The following is a 21145-nucleotide window of genomic DNA, read 5'->3' on the forward strand; positions in this document are numbered from 1 at the left end:
GTCAAGCAGGATGTGAGAATTTGTTTTGTAGCAAGTACCTTAGCCATCATATGCTCACTACCTAGTCTTGTGTATCATGTTTCTGGTGTCAAGCAGGCTGTGAGAATCTGTTTTGTAGCAAGTACCTTAGCCATCATATGCTCACTACCTAGTCTTGTGTATCATGTTTCTGGTGACAAGCAGGCTGTGAGAATCTGTTTTGTAGCAAGTACCTTAGCCATCATGTGCTCACTACCTAGTCTTGTGTATCATGTTTCTGCTGTCAAGCAGGCTGTGAGAATCTCTGTTTTGTAGCAAGTACCTTAGCCATCATATGCTCACTACCTAGTCTTGTGTATCATGTTTCTGCTGTCAAGCAGGCTGTGAAAATCTGTTTTGTAGCAAGTACCTTAGCCATCATATGCTTACTACCTAGTCTTGTGGATAATGTTTCTGGTGTCAAGCAGGCTGTGAGAATTTTAACTGCAGTGATTTCTCTCCTAGTCTAGCGATATTATTACACAGCCTGTCCCAGTCTCATGAATGTGTGCAGTCAATGTTCTTATTTTTATTACGCATAAGAATTTTTCAAGGTTGTAAAGGGGATTTATGATCACTGTTACACAGCATACTTTGCAGGATGTACAATGCAGCCACTATTTTTCAGCAGGTTTAACAGCAGTACAAAGTTGTCATCCATTCCCCCACTATTGCCCCCCCCCCTTCTCAGAGCATTGTAGATTGATAAATATAACGTGCGCACAGGTCATCAGGCACAGCTCATCGGATAAACCTTTTTAACACCGCTCCAAACTTAGATTAACATAAATCATGCTTCATCTGTCTGTGCTAAGTGAGCTTGTTACAATAGCTCTGACATAAGAGGGAATAACAAGATTGAGGGGCGGCGCATGCACAATGCGCTAAAGGGAGTAATAACAGACTGGCCGCACGTCAAGAACATATTCTAAGGGGCTTACTTAGGTAGTGTACTTTGTAAACGGACATTAAAAAAAAATGGTAAATTCAGAAAACGATTTACACAGAAAATTCAGCACTACCAAACTTAATTTCCTGCTATTATGTTTCGAAAATTGATTACTTTTTGGGTGAACTGTCCCTTTAAATTAACTGTGGGATTTTTATGTTATTTTGGAAAATTGGCAAGAATTAATATCCTTTTTGGTTTTACCAGTATTGAAGGAACCATGTACTGTAAAATTGGTTTCACATTAAAGTGATGGTAAACTCTATCATTTAACTAAGTGCCATCTGAAAGTAACTGCATAAAAATCACTATTGCCATTTTTTAAAATACCTTCAATTTCTAACTATAAGTCTCCAAATATAGTATTCCCTGCCGCTTAAACACCATCCCCGCTCCATACTTTATTTGTTTTCCTCTGACCGCATCGCTATTGTCCTATTGCAGTCAGTTGACAGTCTTTTTATAATTGCCTTAGTTTTCAGCATCAATGCGCATGCACAAAAGTTTGTGTTGCACCATCATTCTAAAATACCCGTCGTCATTATGTGCATTCACGATCCCCACAGACATGTACATTACTTCCATGGGCAGTTTCAGGATTGCTACATTGTAAACAGTGAATTTTAGTTTTTGTGATGGTTCAGTGTTTATTTGGATTGCTGCCAGCAGCTTCTTCTCATTGCGCTACTCTGCGGATCAGAGGGGAAGAATGTGAAAGTATTGAAAACCTTCCGTTTTGAACTGGGGGCAGATTTTTTTTGGCAATTAGCTAATTTTAATAATCATATTAGCCCAACTTGGTACTACTTGATATAAAAATGTGAATTTACAGTATAGTAATAGTATAGTAATATGATGATCTTTTATTTTATATTACTATAAAACTTTTATACATTTTACACAATTAAATGCTCGTTACATTCGTAGGGGAACTTTACAAGACGATGTAAACCGTGAATCTCGTAATTCACTGTTTACATATAGTATCTCACAAATGTGAGCACACCCCTCACATTTTTGTAAATATTTTATTATATCGTTTTATGTGACAACACTGAAGAAATTACACTTTGCTACAATGTAAAGTAGTGAGTGTACAGCGTGTATAACAGTGTAAATTTGCTGTCCTCTCAAAATAACTAAAAACACAGCCATTAATGTCTAAATCATTGGCAACAAAAGTGAGTACACCCCTAAGTGAAAATGTCCAAATTTGGCCCAATTGGCCATTTTCCCTCCCCGGTGTCATGTGACTCGTTAGTGTTACAAGGTCTCAGGTGTGAATGGGGAGCAGGTGTGTTAAATTTGGTGTTATCATTCTCACACTCTCTCATACTGGTCACTGAAAGTTCAACATGGCACATTATGGCAAAGAACTCTCTGAGGATCTGAAAAAAAGAATTGTTGCTCTACATAAAGATGGCCTAGACTATAAGAAAATTGCCAAGACCCTGAAACTGAGATGCAACACTGTGGGCAAGACCATACAGCAGTTTTACAGAACAGGTTCCACTGAGAAAAGGCCTCGCCATGGTCGACCAAAGAAGTTGAGTGCACGTGCTCAGCATCATATCCAGAGGTTGTCTTTGGGAAATAGATGTATGAGTTCTGCCAGCATTGCTGCAGAGGTTGAAAGGGTGGGGGGGGTCAGCCTGTCAGTGCTCAGACCATATACCGCACACTGCATCAAATTGGTCTGCATGGCTGTTGTACCAGAAGGAAGCCTCTTCTAAAGATGATGCACAAGATAGCCCCCAAACAGTTTGCTGAAGACAAGTAGACTAAGGACATGGATTACTGGAACCATGTCCTGTGGTCCGATGAGACCAAGATAAACTTATTTGGTTCAGATGGTGTCAAGCGTGTGTCGTGGCAACCAGGTGAGGAGTACAAAGACAAGTGTGTCTTGCCTACAGTCAAGCATGGTGGTGGGAGTGTCATGGTCTGGGCCTGCATGAGTGCTGCCAGCACTGGGGAGCTACAGTTCATTGAGGGAACCATGAATGCCAACGTGTACTGTGACATACTCCCTTCAGAGACTGGGCCACAGGGCAGTAGTCCAACATAACAACCCCAAATACACCTCCAAGACAACCACTGCCTTGTAAAGAATCTGAGGGTAAATGTGATGGACTGGCTAAGCATTTCTCCAGACCTAAACCCTATTGAGCATCTGTGGGGCATCCTCAAATGGAAGGTGGGGGAGTGCAAGGTCTCTAACATCCACCAGCTCTGTGATGTCGTCATGGAGGAGTGGAAGATGACTCCAGTGGCAACTTGTGAAGCTCTGGTGAATTCCATGCCCAAGAGGGTTAAGGCAGTGCTGGAAAATAATGATGGCCACACAAAATATTGGCACTTTGGGTCCAATTTGGACATTTCCACTTAGGGGTGTACTCACTTTTGTTGCCAACGGTTTAGACATTAATGTCTGTGTGTTGAGTTATTTTGAGGGGACACCAAATTTACACTGTTATACAGGCTGTACACTCACTACTTTACATTGTAGCAGTGTCATTTCTTCAGTGTTGTCACATGAAAAGATATAATAAAATATTTACAAAAATGTGAGGGGTGTACTCACTTTTGTGAGATACTGTAAATCTGTGTGAAATATTGAGCATGCGCACAGTAAGGTGATATGGGAGCGTGCATCGATAGCAGGCGGAAGTCTAATTCTTTGGGATAACATCCGCCCTTCCTGTGACGTTAGATAGGTACAACCCTCAGTGAACGTCATTTACTCTAGGCTTGGGGAAACGGTGAGGGCGGTCTGGAGACATACGACTGAGAGGTACAAAATTTATGAATATTACAATAATAAAACGCAACATTAAAAATAAATAATATGCGATTATGCTGTTTAGGATATGTGCAATCTAAAATGTGAATGCTGTATACACTACATTTGGCATCACTTTAATGTGTTCCCAATTACATATTATAGTGGCAGCTGAGTTTAAAGTGTATGGAAACATGTTCATTTAGTTTTTTTATATATATGAAATAGCTTTTTGTTGCTGATTAAATCCTCAAACTATTTTTCTCAAGAGTAAACCTATATAAATGGACTGAGCCTGCAGAAATAGCAGACCCTTATAATCTTGTCTTTCTCTCTATACAATAATGCTTCCTTATCTATCTGTCTTTACTCAATGGCCAGGAGAGACTGCAATTGAAAAGGCCATTATTGTTGCATATCTCTTCCATACCCTACTGGGAACTTTATTGCTGCTTGCTGACTCTTGTTTACATAGAGAATACCAAAGTATTCATATTTTCAGTATAGGTGGTGATTTCAACAGACAAAATCAACTCATTTAAATGACAAAATAAAGATAAAGTAGTTGTTTATTCACAATTTGTTATACTTCAGTGTCTAATGCAGATCATAGGGAGCATATTAAAATGGAGCACAATTACTGCACAATGTCCATTTAAACCTACAGAAGAGACTAAAGAGTGATTATTTATTCTTTTTTTTCCCCAGATGAAAACGATGCTAAGATTTCATGTAACATGGAACAAACAGAGGATCAGTTGCTAAGAAATGTTGAACCATCAGAGCAGGAAATTTGTGGCAATATAAGTGCAGGTGAGTGGGTGAGTGTGAGATGTCTAAGGGACGCAGGGTGTAGGTGAGTGTACGTGTTTGACATATCTGTGGGATGCAGGGTACAGGTGAGTATGTGTGTGCTATGTCTGGGAAGTAGGGCACAGGTGAGTGTATGTGTGACATGTCTGAGGAAAGCAAAGCACGTGAGAGTGTATGTGTGTGGCATGTCTGTGGGAAGCAGGGCACATGTGAGTGTATGTGTGTCACGTCTGTGGGAAGTATGGCACATGTGTGCGTGTGTGGCATGTCTGTGGGAAGCAGGGCACATGTGATTGTATGTGTGTGATATGTCTAAGGGATGCAGGGCATAGGTGAGTGTATATTGGTGACACGTGAGAGGGACACAGGGAATAGGTTAGTGTAAGTGTGTGATATGTCTAAGGGATGCAGGGCATAGGTGAGTGTATATTGGTGACACGTGAGAGGGACACAGGGAACAGGTTAGTGTAAGTGTGTGACATGTCTGTGGAAAACAGGGCACAGGTGAGTGTACATGTGTCTTCCCTTTGTAAAGTAGGGCACAGGTGAGTGTGCGTGTGTGACATGTCTGTGGAAAGGAGGGGATAGGTGAGCATACGTATATGACATACCTAAGGAAAGCAGTTTAAATGTGTGACACTTGAGAGGGATGTAGGACAAAGTGAGTGTTTGTGTGTCATGTCTGTGGGGAAACAGGGCACAGATAGTGTATGTGTGCCACATGGGAGGGTTTCAGGGCAGAGGTTAGTGTACATGTGAGATGTGTGTGCTGGAAATAGGACACAGGTGAGTGTACATGTCTGATGTGCATGTTCACTAATAAAGTTGATTTTACATATTATATATTACTTTTTATATAAAATGATATTCTGGTCTTCATTACAAGTAAAGAATGTATGGCATAAATGCAACATTCTAAAAAAATATAAAACTGATTCAAGGAACACTAGTCAAAATAAACTTTTATGATTCAGAAAGAACTTTCCAATTTACTTCCAACTGTATCAAATTTTGCATTCTTTTTATATACACAATTTCTGGGGAACAAGCTCTTATTGAACATGTGCACAACCTCACAGGGTATAAATATACTAGTCTGTGATTGGCTGATGTCTGTCACATGATATAGGGAGCGGAAAAAGAGAAAAAATAAATTTGAAATTCAGAGTAAGTGTTATTGCATTGTCTTTTTATTATGCATTTGTTAATTATGTAATTGTACTGTATTAAGTGGTCCTTTTATTTGCATATTAACCCTTTCTTTCATGTAATTGGCAAGAGTCCATGAGCTAGTGACGTATGGGATATACAATCCTACCAGGAGGGGCAAAGTTTTCCAAACCTCAAAATGCCTATAAATACACCCCTCACCACACCCACAATTCAGTTTTACAAACTTTGCCTCCTATGGAGGTGGTGAAGTAAGTTTGTGCTAGATTTCTACGTTGATATGCGCTTCTCAGCATTGTTGAAGCCCGATTCCTCTGAGTACAGCGAATGTCAGAGGGGCGTGAAGGGAGTATCACTTATTGAATACGATGAGTTCCCTAACGGGGGTCTATTTCATAGGTTCTCTGTTATCGGTCGTAGAGATTCATCTCCTACCTCCCTTTTCAGATCGACGATATACTCTCAATTTACCATTACCTCTACTGATAACTGTTTCAGTACTGGTTTGGCTATCTGCTATATGTGGATGGGTGTCTTTTGGTAAGTATGTTTTTTATTACTTAAGACACCTCAGCTATGGTTTGGCACTTTATGCATTTATATAAAGTTCTAAATATATGTATTGTACTTATATTTGCCATGAGTCAGGTTCATGTATTTCCTTCTGCAGACTGTCAGTTTCATATTTGGGAAATATAAACATCTTTTAAAGAAAATTTTTTCTTACCTGGGGTTTAGTCTTTTTTTCAATTGACTACTTCTTGCAAATTGCGGGCGGCATTAGGCCCGAGGGTGCGTCAAATGCTAAACTTTATAGCGTCATTTTTGGTGCGAAAATATTTTTGGCACGGAAAAATACGTCTATGACGCAACTTCGTCATTTCCGGCGTCATACTTGACGCCGAGACCTTTCACATGGTTGCGTCATTAGTGACGCAAGTGTGTCATTTCCGGTTATTTTTGGCGCCAAAAAAGTTTGTTTCGTTGTGCGTCATACTTGGCGCCAAACTTTTTCATTATTTCAATACCCCATTGATGTTTGCCTCTTGCTTTTTTCTCTATCAGAGGCCTATGCTATTTGCATTTTTTCCCATTCCTGAAACTGTCATATAAGGAAATAGATAATTTTGCTTTATATGTTGTTTTTTTTCTTACATTTTGCAAGATGTCTCAATCTGATCCTGCCTCAGAAGTTTCTGCTGGAACATTGCTGCCTGACATCAGTTCTACCAAAGTGCATTTGTTGTAAAATTGTAGAAATTATTTCGCTGAATGTCATTTATAATAGTTGTCATGATAAACTTTTACATGCAGATAGTGTATCCATCAGTAATAGTACATTGCCAGTTGCAGTTCCTTCAACTTCTAATGTGCATGATATACCTGTAAATTTTAAAGAATTTGTTTCTGATTCTATCCTAAAGGCTTTGTCTGCATTTCCACCTTCTAATAAAAATAAAAGGTCTTTTAAAACTTCTCATTTAGTTGATGAAATTTCAAATGACCAACAATATAATAATTTATCTGTTACAGAAGCATTAGTTATTCTGTTGTGAAGAGCTTATTTCCCAGCAGCAATGCCTGAACCAGCAAGCCAGCGCCTAAGAAGGGCTCCAAGAAAACTGTAACAAGTTTCATTTCATAAAGAGTTAACTCTTTTTTTTCAGCTTTTAGAAACTATTGTCTAATCACCTCTGGAGCCAGACTGCTAATTGATAAGATGAACTTGTAAACTTGTTATCTTAAGTACTGTAATCCTATTGTGGCCTGTCAAAGGACAGTGCTCTCTATCTAAATGTGTGATGGGGGATTTTGTGCTTCCCCCCCTCTCCCCCTGGGAGTGCCCTGTGTGCATGTAACCTTAATAAAAAGCAGGCTGGGCATCCCAGTCCTGAGTTCTTGTTTGACCCTCAATCGCAGCGTTGACTCGTTTTTGTGGGCAGAAGGGTATCCTAGCTGTACTGCAGCTAAGGGAGATTATTCTATATTTGCGAGACTCATATAGAATACTATGGAAAGCAGCTTCTCCCCTCTTTAGCAATAGGGATCCAGGCTACTAAGCGGTCCATCTCTCAGCGAGACTAAGGGTAACCGTAACATTTGGCGGCAGCGGCGGGATTTTCCTGGATTTCCTAGGAGAGGTACAGAACGGATGGAGAGCGCTTACGAAAAATTGAAGCGTACAACCCTAAAGGATTTACTTGAAAGCAGAGGGGGGTACGCCAGCAACCGGCCGAGGAGAGAGCTGATCGCAGAATTGACCGAACTGGATCAGAGCTTCACAATGGCGGAAACACCGACCACGATTAGTGACGAAAAAACCAGGATTGTTCGGGAAAGGCTCTCATTATACGGGCCGAACCCCTCCATGGAATTGGTACAGCAGTTGATGGCGGAGGCGGACGAGGATATACGAGAGACTCGAGCCCACGAACTCAACCTAGCGAACGCACACCGCAATGCTGAAGCCCCGCAGGTAATCATCCCTGTCGAAAATGCTGGGAGGCCCAAGATACCCTATGCGGCATTTCGACCCTTCCTAGAGAGCGAGACAGGGATTGATGAATATTTGGCGGACTTCGAAAGGCAATGTGCCCTGCACCAGATTCCCAACAGAGAGTGGCCCACGATATTGTCTGGGAAACTATCCGGGCGAGCCCTGGAAGCCTTTCGTACTCTGGGTGCTGAGGAAGTGACACAGTATGAGCTAGTTAAGGAGACACTGTTGCGACGGTACGCTGTAACTCCGGACACGTATCGCCGACAGTTTCGGGGCACGGAAAAGAAGCCTAACGATACCCATATGGAATGGGCGCACCGAATGCGGAGAGCGGCAAATCACTGGCTGAGCGGAAGTAAAGCGGTGACTGGGGAGGAAATTTTACAATTGTTTCTCTTAGAACATTTTTATAATGGCATGGAACAGCAAGGGAAGGAATGGCTGCGAGACAGGCGGCCTTCTACCTTAGAAGAAGCAGCCAAATTGGCCGATGAACATTATGACTCCCGTCTTCACGAACCCATGAACTACCGAGCTCCAGCACGGGTCGAACCCAGAGAGGTTTACCGTGCACCCCCTCGTGCTGAATTCCGAGCCCCGGTGCCCACAGGGCCCGTCCGACACTCAGGACCACCCAATAACAGCTCTGAGCGTCCCAGACCGACTTGCCACCGATGCAAGCAACCAGGGCATTTTATGGCTAGCTGCCCCCTTAATACGCACCAGACACCCAGGAATTACAATTACCCCTCTGGGTCCTATCGTCCGGCCCGGGCCCTCTGTGTTAACCAAGAGGCCCCTATGGAGGGATATGTGGGGCCGCTTCACGAGGCAGACCCTGTATATGCTGCCTCAGATAACCGCCAGCACCATCGGCAGAGGGTATGGCTCGAGGGGCGATCTACCGAGGGATTGCGAGACACAGGGGCTACTATCACGCTGGTACAGAGTCATTTGGTGCCAGAGCACAAGCGATCCGGACAGACTGTGGCCGTTAGAGTGGCGGGGGGGGATGTGTACAAAATTCCAACAGCTAAAGTGCATCTTGATTGGGGAGCGGGAAAGGGGGCTGTGAACGTGGGCCTAATGGATAATTTACCTGCCGAAGTACTACTGGGCAACGATTTGGGCCCCATGACTTCTGCCTATGCTCCAGTATGCAACAACGAGGCGGACCCAGTGACTACACGGGCCCAAGCCCGGACGGAGCGAGAGCTCTCACCAGTGCGGGAGACACAGGTAAGACCTACCCCGACCTTGCCTGACAGGTTAGGCCCCATACCCTGGGACACCCCAGATGCCTTCGAGGCAGAGTCTAAGACTGACCCGACCTTACAAAAGTACCGGGAACGAGCAGAGACCGGAGGGGGCGGGGCAGATAACGAAACATTCTTATGGGAAAAAGGGAAACTATACCGCTGGACAGAGAAAAGGGGACAGCGTAGGCGACAGCTGGTAGTGCCCCACAAATACCGTCAAGAAATCCTCAAAATAGGCCACGACATCCCCTTAGCAGGCCACCTAGCCGTTACCCGTACCCTACACTGCATTACTCACACGTTCTTTTGGCCAGGGGTGCACGCTGACGTTAGAACTTACTGTAACACCTGCGATGTGTGTCAACGAGTAGGAAGGCGAGGCGATCACCCTAAAGCCCAGCTAGTAAATATGCCCATTGTAGAGGAACCCTTCAGCCGGGTTGCTATTGACCTAGTGGGACCACTGGCTACCCCTAGTCCCTCCGGTAAGCGATACATTCTTACCGTAGTGGACTACGCTACCAGGTACCCAGAGGCTGTCGCCCTATCCAACATACAAGCGGATACGGTAGCGAATGCACTAGTACAGGTGTTCTCCCGGGTAGGATTTCCAAAAGAAATCCTATCCGACCGAGGCACCCAATTTACGGCTGAATTGACCCAACAACTCTGGCAGGTTTGCAAAATTAAGTCCCTCCTAAGCTCCCCATACCACCCCCAGACGAACGGGCTGTGTGAGAGGTTCAATGGGACCCTCAAGCAAATGCTCAAGACGTTCACTCAGGAATACCGAGACTGGGAACGCTTCCTGCCGCACCTCCTATTTGCTTATCGGGAGGTGCCCCAGGAAACGACAGGGTTCTCTCCCTTCGAGTTGCTCTACGGAAGAAAGGTACGGGGACCCCTAAACCTGATCCGGGAGCACTGGGAGGGAGAGATGGAGGCTGACGGTGTCCCCATTGTGCCATACGTGCTGGAACTCAGGGACCGAATGGAGCAATTAGCCAAATCCGTGCGGGCTAATCTCCAGTTGGCCCAGAGAAGACAGAAAGTATGGTACGATCGGGGGGCCCGAAAGAGAATCTTCACCATAGGACAAAAGGTGTTAGTACTTAAGCCGATGAAGACAGACAAATTGCAGGCGTCCTGGCAGGGTCCCTACCAGATCGTAGAGAAAAGGGGAGACACCACTTATGTGATAGCTAGCTGCCACGACAACAATCTTAGAAAGACATTCCATGTAAACATGCTCAAGGAATATTTTGAGCGACCAGAGAACGTGACGGCCGTATGTTGTTCCCCTCAGGAAGACCCCGACAGTTTACCCATTCCAGACCTATTAGAAAAGAGCCTCCCCACAGGTATAGTGGCGCAGGTTCAGATAGGGGACCGACTTAGCCCCACTGAAAGGGAGCAGCTCAACCAACTCCTCCAGTCCAAACACCTCACCTTCTCCCCGAAGCCAGGGTACACTACTTTAACCACCCACCAGGTAGATACTCCGGGACAAGCTCCCTTGCGCCAGGCTCCGTACCGAATCCCCGAAGCAGTTAGGACAGGAATGAAGAAGGAGATCGATGAGATGCTCCAGCTCAGGGTAATTGAGCCCTCCGATAGTCCCTGGGCCTCCCCAGTTGTCTTGGTGCCCAAGAAAGATGGGACCACCCGGTTCTGCGTAGACTATCGGAGGCTCAATGAAAATACCGTGACGGACGCTTACCCTATGCCCAGGGTAGACGAGCTACTCGATCGTATAGCCAGGGGAAATTACCTGACCACTATTGACCTCTGCAAAGGTTACTGGCAGATTCCCCTGGCCCCGGAGGCTATCCCCAAGTCGGCATTCGTCACCCCATTCGGCTTATATCAGTTTAGGGTAATGCCGTTTGGGATGAAGAATGCCCCAGCTACATTCCAGCGCTTGGTGGATAGGCTCCTGGATGGCTTCCAGAGTTTTGCTTGCGCCTACCTGGACGACATAGCGATCCACAGTGAGTCCTGGGAGGACCACTTAGCTCATGTGGGAATGGTTCTGGATCAGATCCGGGCTGCTGGCCTGACTCTGAAGCCAGAAAAATGCCACTTTGGGATGGCCGAGGTACAGTACCTGGGTCACCGGGTGGGGTGTGGAAAGCAGCGACCAGAGCCGGCCAAAATAGAAGCTGTCGCCAATTGGCCCACCCCCATCACTAAGACTCAGGTCCTAGCCTTCCTGGGCACGGCAGGGTACTATAGACGGTTCGTACCAGACTACAGCACACTTGCCAAACCCCTGACTGACTTGACCAAGAAGAACTTACCTCGACAGGTCCTGTGGTCTCCCCACTGTGAAACGGCTTTCCAGGCTCTCAAAAATGCTCTAATTAACGCTCCTGTCTTGGCGGCCCCAGCCCTTAACAAACGTTTTATCGTCCATACAGATGCTTCCATGTTCGGGCTGGGAGCTGTCCTCAGCCAAGTAGGCGAAGATGGAGGGGAGCATCCAGTTGCCTACATCAGCCGGAAGCTCCTGCCCCGCGAAGTCAGCTATGCAGCGGTCGAAAAGGAGTGTTTGGCTTTGGTGTGGGCATTAAAGAAATTGACTCCCTATTTATATGGTCAGGAGTTCACTCTGGTCACCGACCATAACCCGTTGGTGTGGCTGAACCGGGTCTCTGGAGATAACGGCAGGCTATTACGTTGGAGCTTATCGTTGCAAACCTTCAATTTCACCATTACTTACAGACCTGGGAAACAGAATGGCAACGCCGACGGGTTGTCCAGACAAACCGACCTCAGCCCCGCATAACCAGCGGTCTGGACAGCCTTAGTCTGCCCCGAAAAGGGGTCAGACCGTGTCTGCCAGAGTGTTCCACAGAAAGGGAGCAATGTTACAGAAGCATTAGTTATTCTGTTGTGAAGAGCTTATTTCCCAGCAGCAATGCCTGAACCAGCAAGCCAGCGCCTAAGAAGGGCTCCAAGAAAACTGTAACAAGTTTCATTTCATAAAGAGTTAACTCTTTTTTTTCAGCTTTTAGAAACTATTGTCTAATCACCTCTGGAGCCAGACTGCTAATTGATAAGATGAACTTGTAAACTTGTTATCTTAAGTACTGTAATCCTATTGTGGCCTGTCAAAGGACAGTGCTCTCTATCTAAATGTGTGATGGGGGATTTTGTGCTTCCCCCCCTCTCCCCCTGGGAGTGCCCTGTGTGCATGTAACCTTAATAAAAAGCAGGCTGGGCATCCCAGTCCTGAGTTCTTGTTTGACCCTCAATCGCAGCGTTGACTCGTTTTTGTGGGCAGAAGGGTATCCTAGCTGTACTGCAGCTAAGGGAGATTATTCTATATTTGCGAGACTCATATAGAATACTATGGAAAGCAGCTTCTCCCCTCTTTAGCAATAGGGATCCAGGCTACTAAGCGGTCCATCTCTCAGCGAGACTAAGGGTAACCGTAACATTATCCTCTTCTGATGAGGATCTATCTGATACAGAAGATCCTTCCTCAGACATTGACACTGACAAATCTACTTATTTATTTAAAATAGAGTATATGCGTTCTTTATTAAAAGAAGTGTTAATTACTTTGGATATTGAGGTAACCAGTCCTATTGACATTCAGTCTAATAAACGTTTAAATGCTGTTTTTAAACCTCCTGTGGTTTCTCCAGGGGGTTTTCCTATTCCTGAGGCTATTTCTGATATGATTTCTAAGGAATGGAATAAGCCAGGTACTTCTTTTATTCCTTATTCAAATTTTAAAAAATTGTATCCTTTACCAGCAAAATCTATAGAGTTTTGGGAAAAAATCCCCAAATTTGATGGGGCTATTTCTACTCTTGCTAAACGTACCACTATTCCTATGGAAGATAGTACTTCCTTTAAGGATCCTTTAGATAGGAAGCTTGAATCTTATCTAAGGAAGGCCTATTTATATTCAGGTCATCTTCAAAGACCTGCAATTTCTTTGGCTGATGTTGCGGCTGCATCAACTTTCTGGTTGGAGAATTTAGCGCAACAGGAATTGGATTCTGACTTATCTAGCATTATTTGCTTACTGCAATATGCTAATCATTTTATTTGTGATGCCATTTTTTATATTATCAAAATTGATATTAGATCCATGTCTTTAGCTATATTAGTTAGAAGAGCTTTGTGGCTTAAATCTTGGAATGCTGATATGACTTCTAAATCTAGATTACTATCTCTTTCTTTCCAAGGTAATAATTTATTTGGTTCTCAGTTGGATTCTATTATTTCAACTGTCACTGGGGGAAAGTCAGTTTTTCTGCCTCAGGATAAAAAAACCTAAGGGTAAATCTAAGGCTTCTAACCGTTTTCGTTCCTTTTGTCAGAATAAGGAACAAAAACTCAATCCTCCCCCCAAGGAATCTGCTTCCAATTGGAAGCCTTCCTCAAATTGGAATAAATCCAAGCCATTTAGGAAACCAAAGTCAGCCCCATATATCCGCATGAAGGTGCGGCCCTCATTCCAGCTCAGCTGGTAGGGGGCAGATTAAGGTTTTTTAAGGATATTTGGATAAAATCTGTCCAAAATAAATGGATTCAGAGCATTATCTCTCAAGGGTATCGAATAGGATTCAGAGTAAGACCTCCTGTGAGAGGATTTTTTCTCTCACATATCCCAGCAAATCCAGTAAAAGCTCAGGCTTTCCTGAAGTGTGTTTCAGACCTGGATTCTTCAGGGGTAATCATGCCAGTTCCTCTTCAGGAACAAGGTTTGGGGTTTTATTAAAATCTATTAATTGTTCCAAAGAAGGAAAATTTATTCAGACCAGTTCTGGATCTGAAAATTTTGAATCGTTATGTAAGAGTACCAACTTTCAAGATGGTGACTATAAGGACTATTCTGCCTTTTGTTCAGCAAGGACATTATATGTCCACAATAGACTTGCAGGATGCATACCTTCATATTCCGATTCATCCAGAACATTATCAGTTTCTGAGATTCTCTTTTCTAAACAAGCATTACCAATTTTTTGCTCTTCCATTTGGCCTAGCAACAGCTCCAAGGATCTTTTCAAAGGTTCTGGGTGCCCTACTATCTGTAATCAGAGAACAGGGTATTGCGGTGTTTCCTTATTTGGACGATATCTTGGTACTAGCTCAGTCTTTACGTACTGCAGAATCTCACACAAATCAACTAGTGTTGTTTCTTCGGAAACATGGTTGAAGGATCAATTTACCAACACGTTTCTTGATTCCTCAGACAAGGGTCACTTTTTTAGGCTCCCAGATAGATTTAGTGTCCATGACTCTGTCTCTAACAGACAAGAGACGTTTAAGATTGGTTGCAGCCTGCCGGCACCTTCAGTCTCAGTCATTCCCTTCAGTGGCTATGTGCATGGAAGTTTTAGGTCTCATGACTGCAGCATCGGACGCAATCCCCTTTGCTCGTTTTCACATGAGACCTCTACAGCTTTGTATGCTAAATCAGTGGTGCAGGGATTATACAAAGATATCACAATTAATATCCTTAAATCCCAATGTACGACACTCTCTGACATGGTGGATAGATCACCATCGTTTAGTTCAAGAGGCTTCTTTTGTTCGGCCAACCTGGACTGTGATCACAACAGATGCGAGTCTTTCAGGTTGGGGAGCTGTTTGGGGATCTCTGACAGCAAAAGGGGTTTGGAAATCTCAAGAGGCGAGATTACCAATAAATATTTTAGCTCTCCGTGCAATTCTCAGAGCTCTTCAGTTTTGGCCTGTTAAAGAGAGAACCATTCATTTGTTTTCAGACAGACAATATCACAACAGTGGCATATGTCAATCATCAGGGTGGGACTCACAGTCCCCAAGCTATGAAAGAAGTATCTCGGATACTTACTTGGGCGGAATCCAGCTCCTGTCTAATCTCTGCGGTACATATCCCAGGTGTAGACAATTGGGAAGCGGATTATCTCAGCCGCCAGACTTTACATCCAGGGGAGTGGTATCTCCATCCAGATGTGTTTTCTCAGATAGTTCAGATGTGGGGTCTTCCAGAGATAGATCTCATGGCCTCTCATCTAAACAAGAAACTTCCCAGATACCTGTCCAGGTCCAGGGATGTTCAGGCGGAAGCAGTGGATGCGCTGACACTTCCTTGGTGTTATCCTGCTTACATTTTCCCGCCTCTAGTTCTCCTTCCAAGAGTGATCTCCAAAATCATCATGGAACAATAATTTGTGTTGCTGGTGGCTCCAGCATGGCCACACAGGTTTTGGTATGCGGATCTGGTTCGGATGTCCAGTTGCCCGCCTTGGTCACTTCCGTCACGGCCAGACCTACTATCTCAAGGTCCGTTTTTCCATCAGGATCTCAAATCATTAAATTTGATGGTATGGAAATTGAACGCTTAGTAATAAGTCATAGAGGTTTCTCTGACTCAGTGATTAATACTATGTTACAAGCTCGTAAATCTGTCTCTAGAAAGATTTATTATAAAGTTTGGAAGACTTACATTTCATGGTGTTCTTCTCATAAATTCTCCTGGCATTCTTTTAGAATTCCTAGAATTTTACAGTTTCTTCAGGATGGTTTGGATAAGGGTTTGTCTGCAAGTTCCTTGAAAGGACAAATCTCTGCTCTTTCTGTTTTATTTCACAGAAAGATTGCTATACTTCCTGATATACACTATTTTGTACAGGCTTTAGTTCGTATTAAGCCTGTTATTAAATCAATTTCTCCTCCTTGGAGTCTTAATTTGGTTCTGAAAGCTTTACAGGCTTCTCCATTTGAACCTATGCATTCTTTGGACATTAAACTACTTTCTTGGAAAGTGTTGTTCCTTTTGGCCATCTCTTCTGCTAGAAGAGTTTCTGAGCTATCTGCTCTTTCTTGTGAGACTCCTTTTCTGATTTTACATCAGGATAAGGCAGTTTTGCAGACTTCTTTTCAATTTTTACCTAAGGTTGTGAATTCTAACAATATTAGTAGAGAAATTGTTGTCCCTTCCTTGTGTCCTAATCCTAAGAATTCTTTGGAAAGATCCTTACATTCTTTGGATGTGGTAAGAGCTTTGAAATATTATGTGGAAGCTAATAAAGATTTCAGGAAGACTTCCAGTCTATTTGTTTTATTTTCTGGTCCTAGGAAAGGTCAGAAGGCTTCTGCTATTTCCTTGGCTTCTTGGTTGAAACTTTTGATTCATCAAGCTTATTTGGAGTCGGGTCAGGCCCCGCCTCAGAGAATTACAGCTCATTCTACTAGATCAGTCTCCACTTCGTGGGCTTTTAAGAATGTAGCTTCAGTTGATCAGATTTGCAAAGCGGCAACTTGGTCCTCTTTGCATACATTTACTAAAGCAGTTTTTGGTAGAAAAGTTCTTCAGGCAGCTGTTTCAGTTTGATTCTTCTGCTTTTGAATTAAGTTTTTTTCTTTCAATTATGAAAATAAACTTATTTTTTTGGGTTGTGGATTAATTTTTTCAGCGGAAATGGCTGTTTTGTTTTTATTACCTCCCTCTCTAGTGACTCTTGAGTGGAGATCCACATCTTGGGTATTGCTATCCCATACGTCACTAGCTCATGGACTCTTGCCAATTACATCAAAGAAAACATAATTTATGTAAGAACTTACCTGATAAATTCATTTCTTTCATATTGGCAAGAGTCCATGAGGCCCACCCTTTTTATGGTGGTTATGATTTTTTGTATAAAATACAATTATTTCCAAATTTCCTTTGTTGGTGATTTCTACTCCTTTCTTTATCATCCCACTGCTTGGCTATTAGTTAAACTGAATTGTGGGTGTGGTGAGGGGTGTATTTATAGGCATTTTGAGGTTTGGGAAACTTTGCCCCTCCTGGTAGGATTGTATATCCCATACGTCACTAGCTCATGGACTCTTGCCAATATGAAAGAAATGAATTTATCAGGTAAGTTCTTACATAAATTATGTTTTTTACTGTGATGTAAACGCTCTTAGCCTTTTTTTAAATAAACACATTAACTGTGGTGGTTTGATGTTTTCTTTTTTATGACACAATGAGTCCACGGATCATCTTAATTACTAATGGGATATTCATCTCCAGGTCAGCAGGAGGCAGCAAAGAGCACCACAGCAAAGCTGTTAAATAGCTCCTCCCTTCCCTCCCACTCCAGTCATTCTCTTTGCCTTCGTTAGTGATAGGAAGTGGTAAAGTGAGGTGTTAGAAAAGATTCTTCAATCAAGAGTTTATTATTTTTAAGTAGTACAAGATTGTGCTGCTTTGTTCTAGGGTGTAGCCGTAGTCCATATCAGTTTCTTCAGTAGAGCAGTGGTGGCTTTAGAGCAATGAGAACTGGTGGGACATAATTCTCACTGCGCCTCTCATAGATTTCATGCTCCCCTGATTGTGAAGATCTGGGGGAAAATAAAGAACTCAGTCCTTCTTATTCCACAGGCCTATGTGAGGGTGAGGACCTCTCAAGCCGGGTGAGATGCCTTGCTGTCGGGCATTAATCAGGTAAGTGCTTACTTTAATTTTTTCTGGAGGTGACACAGTTTTCACATCAGAAAGAGTGGGCACTATGTTTACTTGAACGAGAAAAGGGTTGACAGACTCTTTATTCTCATATGGGACAGTTTATTTATCCTTAGTAAAGGAGAATTATTAGGCAGCGTAGCAGGCACTGGGGCTGGGGATGCTGCGTGGATACAACTTTTTGGCGTTTCCACTAAACTCCCGGCGGTTTTAATACAGTATAATACCGACCTGGAGGTTGTTTACAGAGACGCCCACAAGGGCGGGGCTTAGTGTAGCAGGTTTGTTAGCACTGCGCGCCATTTCTCTGACACATACGGATGTGACTCAGCTCCAGGCCGACTAGAAACGCTTAGAAACGTTTTATAAGAACAAGCGTTTCTAGGAGTGGTTTTCTTGCATCCTTTTCTTGCTACTCTACGGATCATCTCCTGTCATAGTGGGACGTAATCTCTGGTGTTGTGGGAAGGTAGGCACCTCAGCAGACAGCTGAGGTGTAGAAGTGTACTGTTTTTTGGTCAAATTATCGTTTTTACTACATTATGCAGTTTAATTAAAAAAAAAGTTAGTTTAATTCTTAAACAGACAGTAAAGTTTTTTTGCAAAGTTTAATTTTATTAAAATATTTACTTTTTACTTGCTACTCCTGGTCATTAAGAGTAATAATGGACCGTGAGGCATTGCAAAATGTCACCTGCACTTTGTTTTGATGCCAATGTGGAACCACCAATCCCTTTGTGTCCCTCTTGTGTTGAAAGGACTATAAGTTACAGGGATAACATTTTTCCTGAGCCATCACTCTCTAAGGAGGATGAGGGTCAGGAATCTAATGACAATGTTCATTTTTTTTTTTTTTTATTTAATAATTTTTATTGAGGCATACAATGTTCCGACATACATAAATAGCAAAAATAGCATTAAACAAGGAGTAAATCTTTAACATAAATTGTACTGAAGTCCAGTTTAAACTAGTCGGTTACATATCATGGTCGAGTTCCCAAATTGAGAGAAAGCCTCACATTTTTTGTTTTACATTACTTTTCCAGTAATTAATTAACATTGAAACAATTGACTTGACAAGCATATATAATGTTCATTTTATGCCGCAGTTTTCTCCCCAAGTGTCCCAAATTTTGCCGCCCTCACATGCAGTGCCCTGCGTTTCCTCAGTAGCTCCAGTTGGGTTTACTTTAAAAGACATCGCTTCTCTCATGTCTGCTACAATTTCAGGTGCGTTGTCTGCCTTTCCAGTATTGCAGGGAAAGCGTAAGAGGAAAATCAGACATTTAGTAAGTGAGGTTTCTGACGCAAATGTTGCTATTTCAGATACCCCCTCCCAGAAGCCTGAGGAGGGGGATACCGTAGTAGCATCTGAAGGAGAAATTTCAGATTCGGACAGTGTAATTCCTCTTACTGATACTGAAGTTGTATCTTTCAGGATTAAGCTAGAACATCTCCGTCTACTACTTAGGGAGGTTTTAGCTACCTTGGATGACAGCGACTCCAGATGTTTCCCATAGCCGACTCTGTTAAGGAGGCTTGGCAAACAGTCTCCAAAGTTGAAGAAGCCATTTCCTCCTTAGCCAAGAGAACTACTATTCCCATAGAGGATAGTTGTGCTTTCAAGGATCCTATGGACAAGAAACTAGAAGGATTACTCAAGAAGATGCATGTACATCAGGGCTTACAATGGCAGCCAGCTGTGTGTATTGCTACCGTCACTATCGCGGCTGCATATTGGTTTGATGCATTATCTGATGCTATCAGAACAGAGACTTCTCTGGATGAAATCTAGGATAGGATTAAAGCTCTTAAATTGGCTAATTCCTTTATTATGGATGCTTCCCTTCAAGTTGATAATCTGGGAGCAAAGTTTTCAGGTTTCTCTATTTTAGCTCGCAGAGCCTTATGGTTAAAACCTTGGTCTGCGGCTGTGTCCTCTAAGTCTAAGCTTTTAGCAATTCCTTACAAGGGAAAAACCTTGTTTGGACCTGGCTTGACTGAAATTATTTCTGATATCACAGGAGGTAAAGGTCTCCTTCCTCAGGACAAGAGAAACAAACAAAAAGGATGACAAAGTAATTTTCATTCCTTTCAAAACTTCAAGGGAAATTCTTCCTCCTCTGCCTCCAAACAGAACCAACCTAGACCTTCATGGAGACCCAATCAGTCTTACAATAAGGGAAAACAATCCAAGAAGCCTGCTCCTTAGTGAAAGACAGCATGAAGGGTCTGCCCCGATCCGGGACCGGATCTTGTAGGGGGCAGACTATCTTTCTTCATTCAGGCTTGGGTTCGAGATGTTTGGGATCCCTGGGCAGTAGAAATAGTGACCCAGGGATACAAACTAGGGTTCAAAAGTTTTCCTCCCAGAGGTAGGTTTCTGATTTTAATATTATCTGCAGACCAGACAAAAAGAGAGGCATTCTTACATTGTGTAGGAGACCTCTCCGATCTGGGAGTGATTGTTCCTGTTCCGATACAGGAACAGGGTCTGTGATTTTCCTATCTGTTCGTGGTTCCCAAAAAGGAGGGAACCTTCAGACCAACTTCAAATCAGATAGTGATAAGAGCTAAAGAATCCTACTCACAAGGTGTAAAGCACTGATGTGCAGTACAAGCAGTCCGGAACCACCCGTCGTCCAGTAGAGCAAATGAAGATATCGCCAAAAGGGATCCTCGTCTCACCAGGGAGAGTCCAAAGATACCAGGAAAGGAAGGGTCTAGACAAGCCTGTATGGCAGTGGTCAGCCAGCGGGTCCAAACACCACTCAAAAGGTGCAAAGTGTCCGAGAAGTCAAGTTGATGGAAAAGTATCAGAAACAAAAATGAATCAGCAGCAGATGGAGAGTTAAAAAGATTTAAAAATTTAATAAAATGATAAAAACAACAGCAACGCGTTTCTCAGTGTAACACACTGTTTCATCAGGCTATACAAACAAACTCTCAGCTGCCATATTTAAAACCAAATAGAACCAATCAGGGATCAGAAAAAATGCACAGCAGGCAATACCAAAATACATGTGGCAGGGGTGGAGGATTGGCATAAATAAAGATATATTAATACTGAAATTTAGTTAAAAATCATATAGACAAATAGTAAACACTGATCATTTCTCCAAGGACAACAGATCATTAATTTTATATGTGAAAGACTAAGATATAGAAATATATTTAAGTATTAAATAACCAGTCAGGT

The 21145-nt window shown here is 43.0% G+C and overlaps 1 protein-coding gene across 1 annotated transcript in view; it reads left to right on the forward strand.

Annotated features, from left to right (window-relative positions):
- LOC128657143 (gastrula zinc finger protein XlCGF17.1-like) overlaps positions 1 to 21145 on the forward strand; it is a 44817-nt gene that overhangs the window by 11686 nt on the left and 11986 nt on the right. The window contains exon 2 of the mRNA XM_053711390.1: positions 4458 to 4562. Within this exon, the coding sequence (XP_053567365.1) occupies positions 4458 to 4562 (105 nt within the window). The remainder of the gene's footprint in view (positions 1 to 4457; positions 4563 to 21145) is intronic.

This window comes from Bombina bombina, chromosome 4 (assembly GCF_027579735.1).
Source record: "Bombina bombina isolate aBomBom1 chromosome 4, aBomBom1.pri, whole genome shotgun sequence".
Lineage (NCBI taxonomy): Eukaryota > Metazoa > Chordata > Amphibia > Anura > Bombinatoridae > Bombina > Bombina bombina.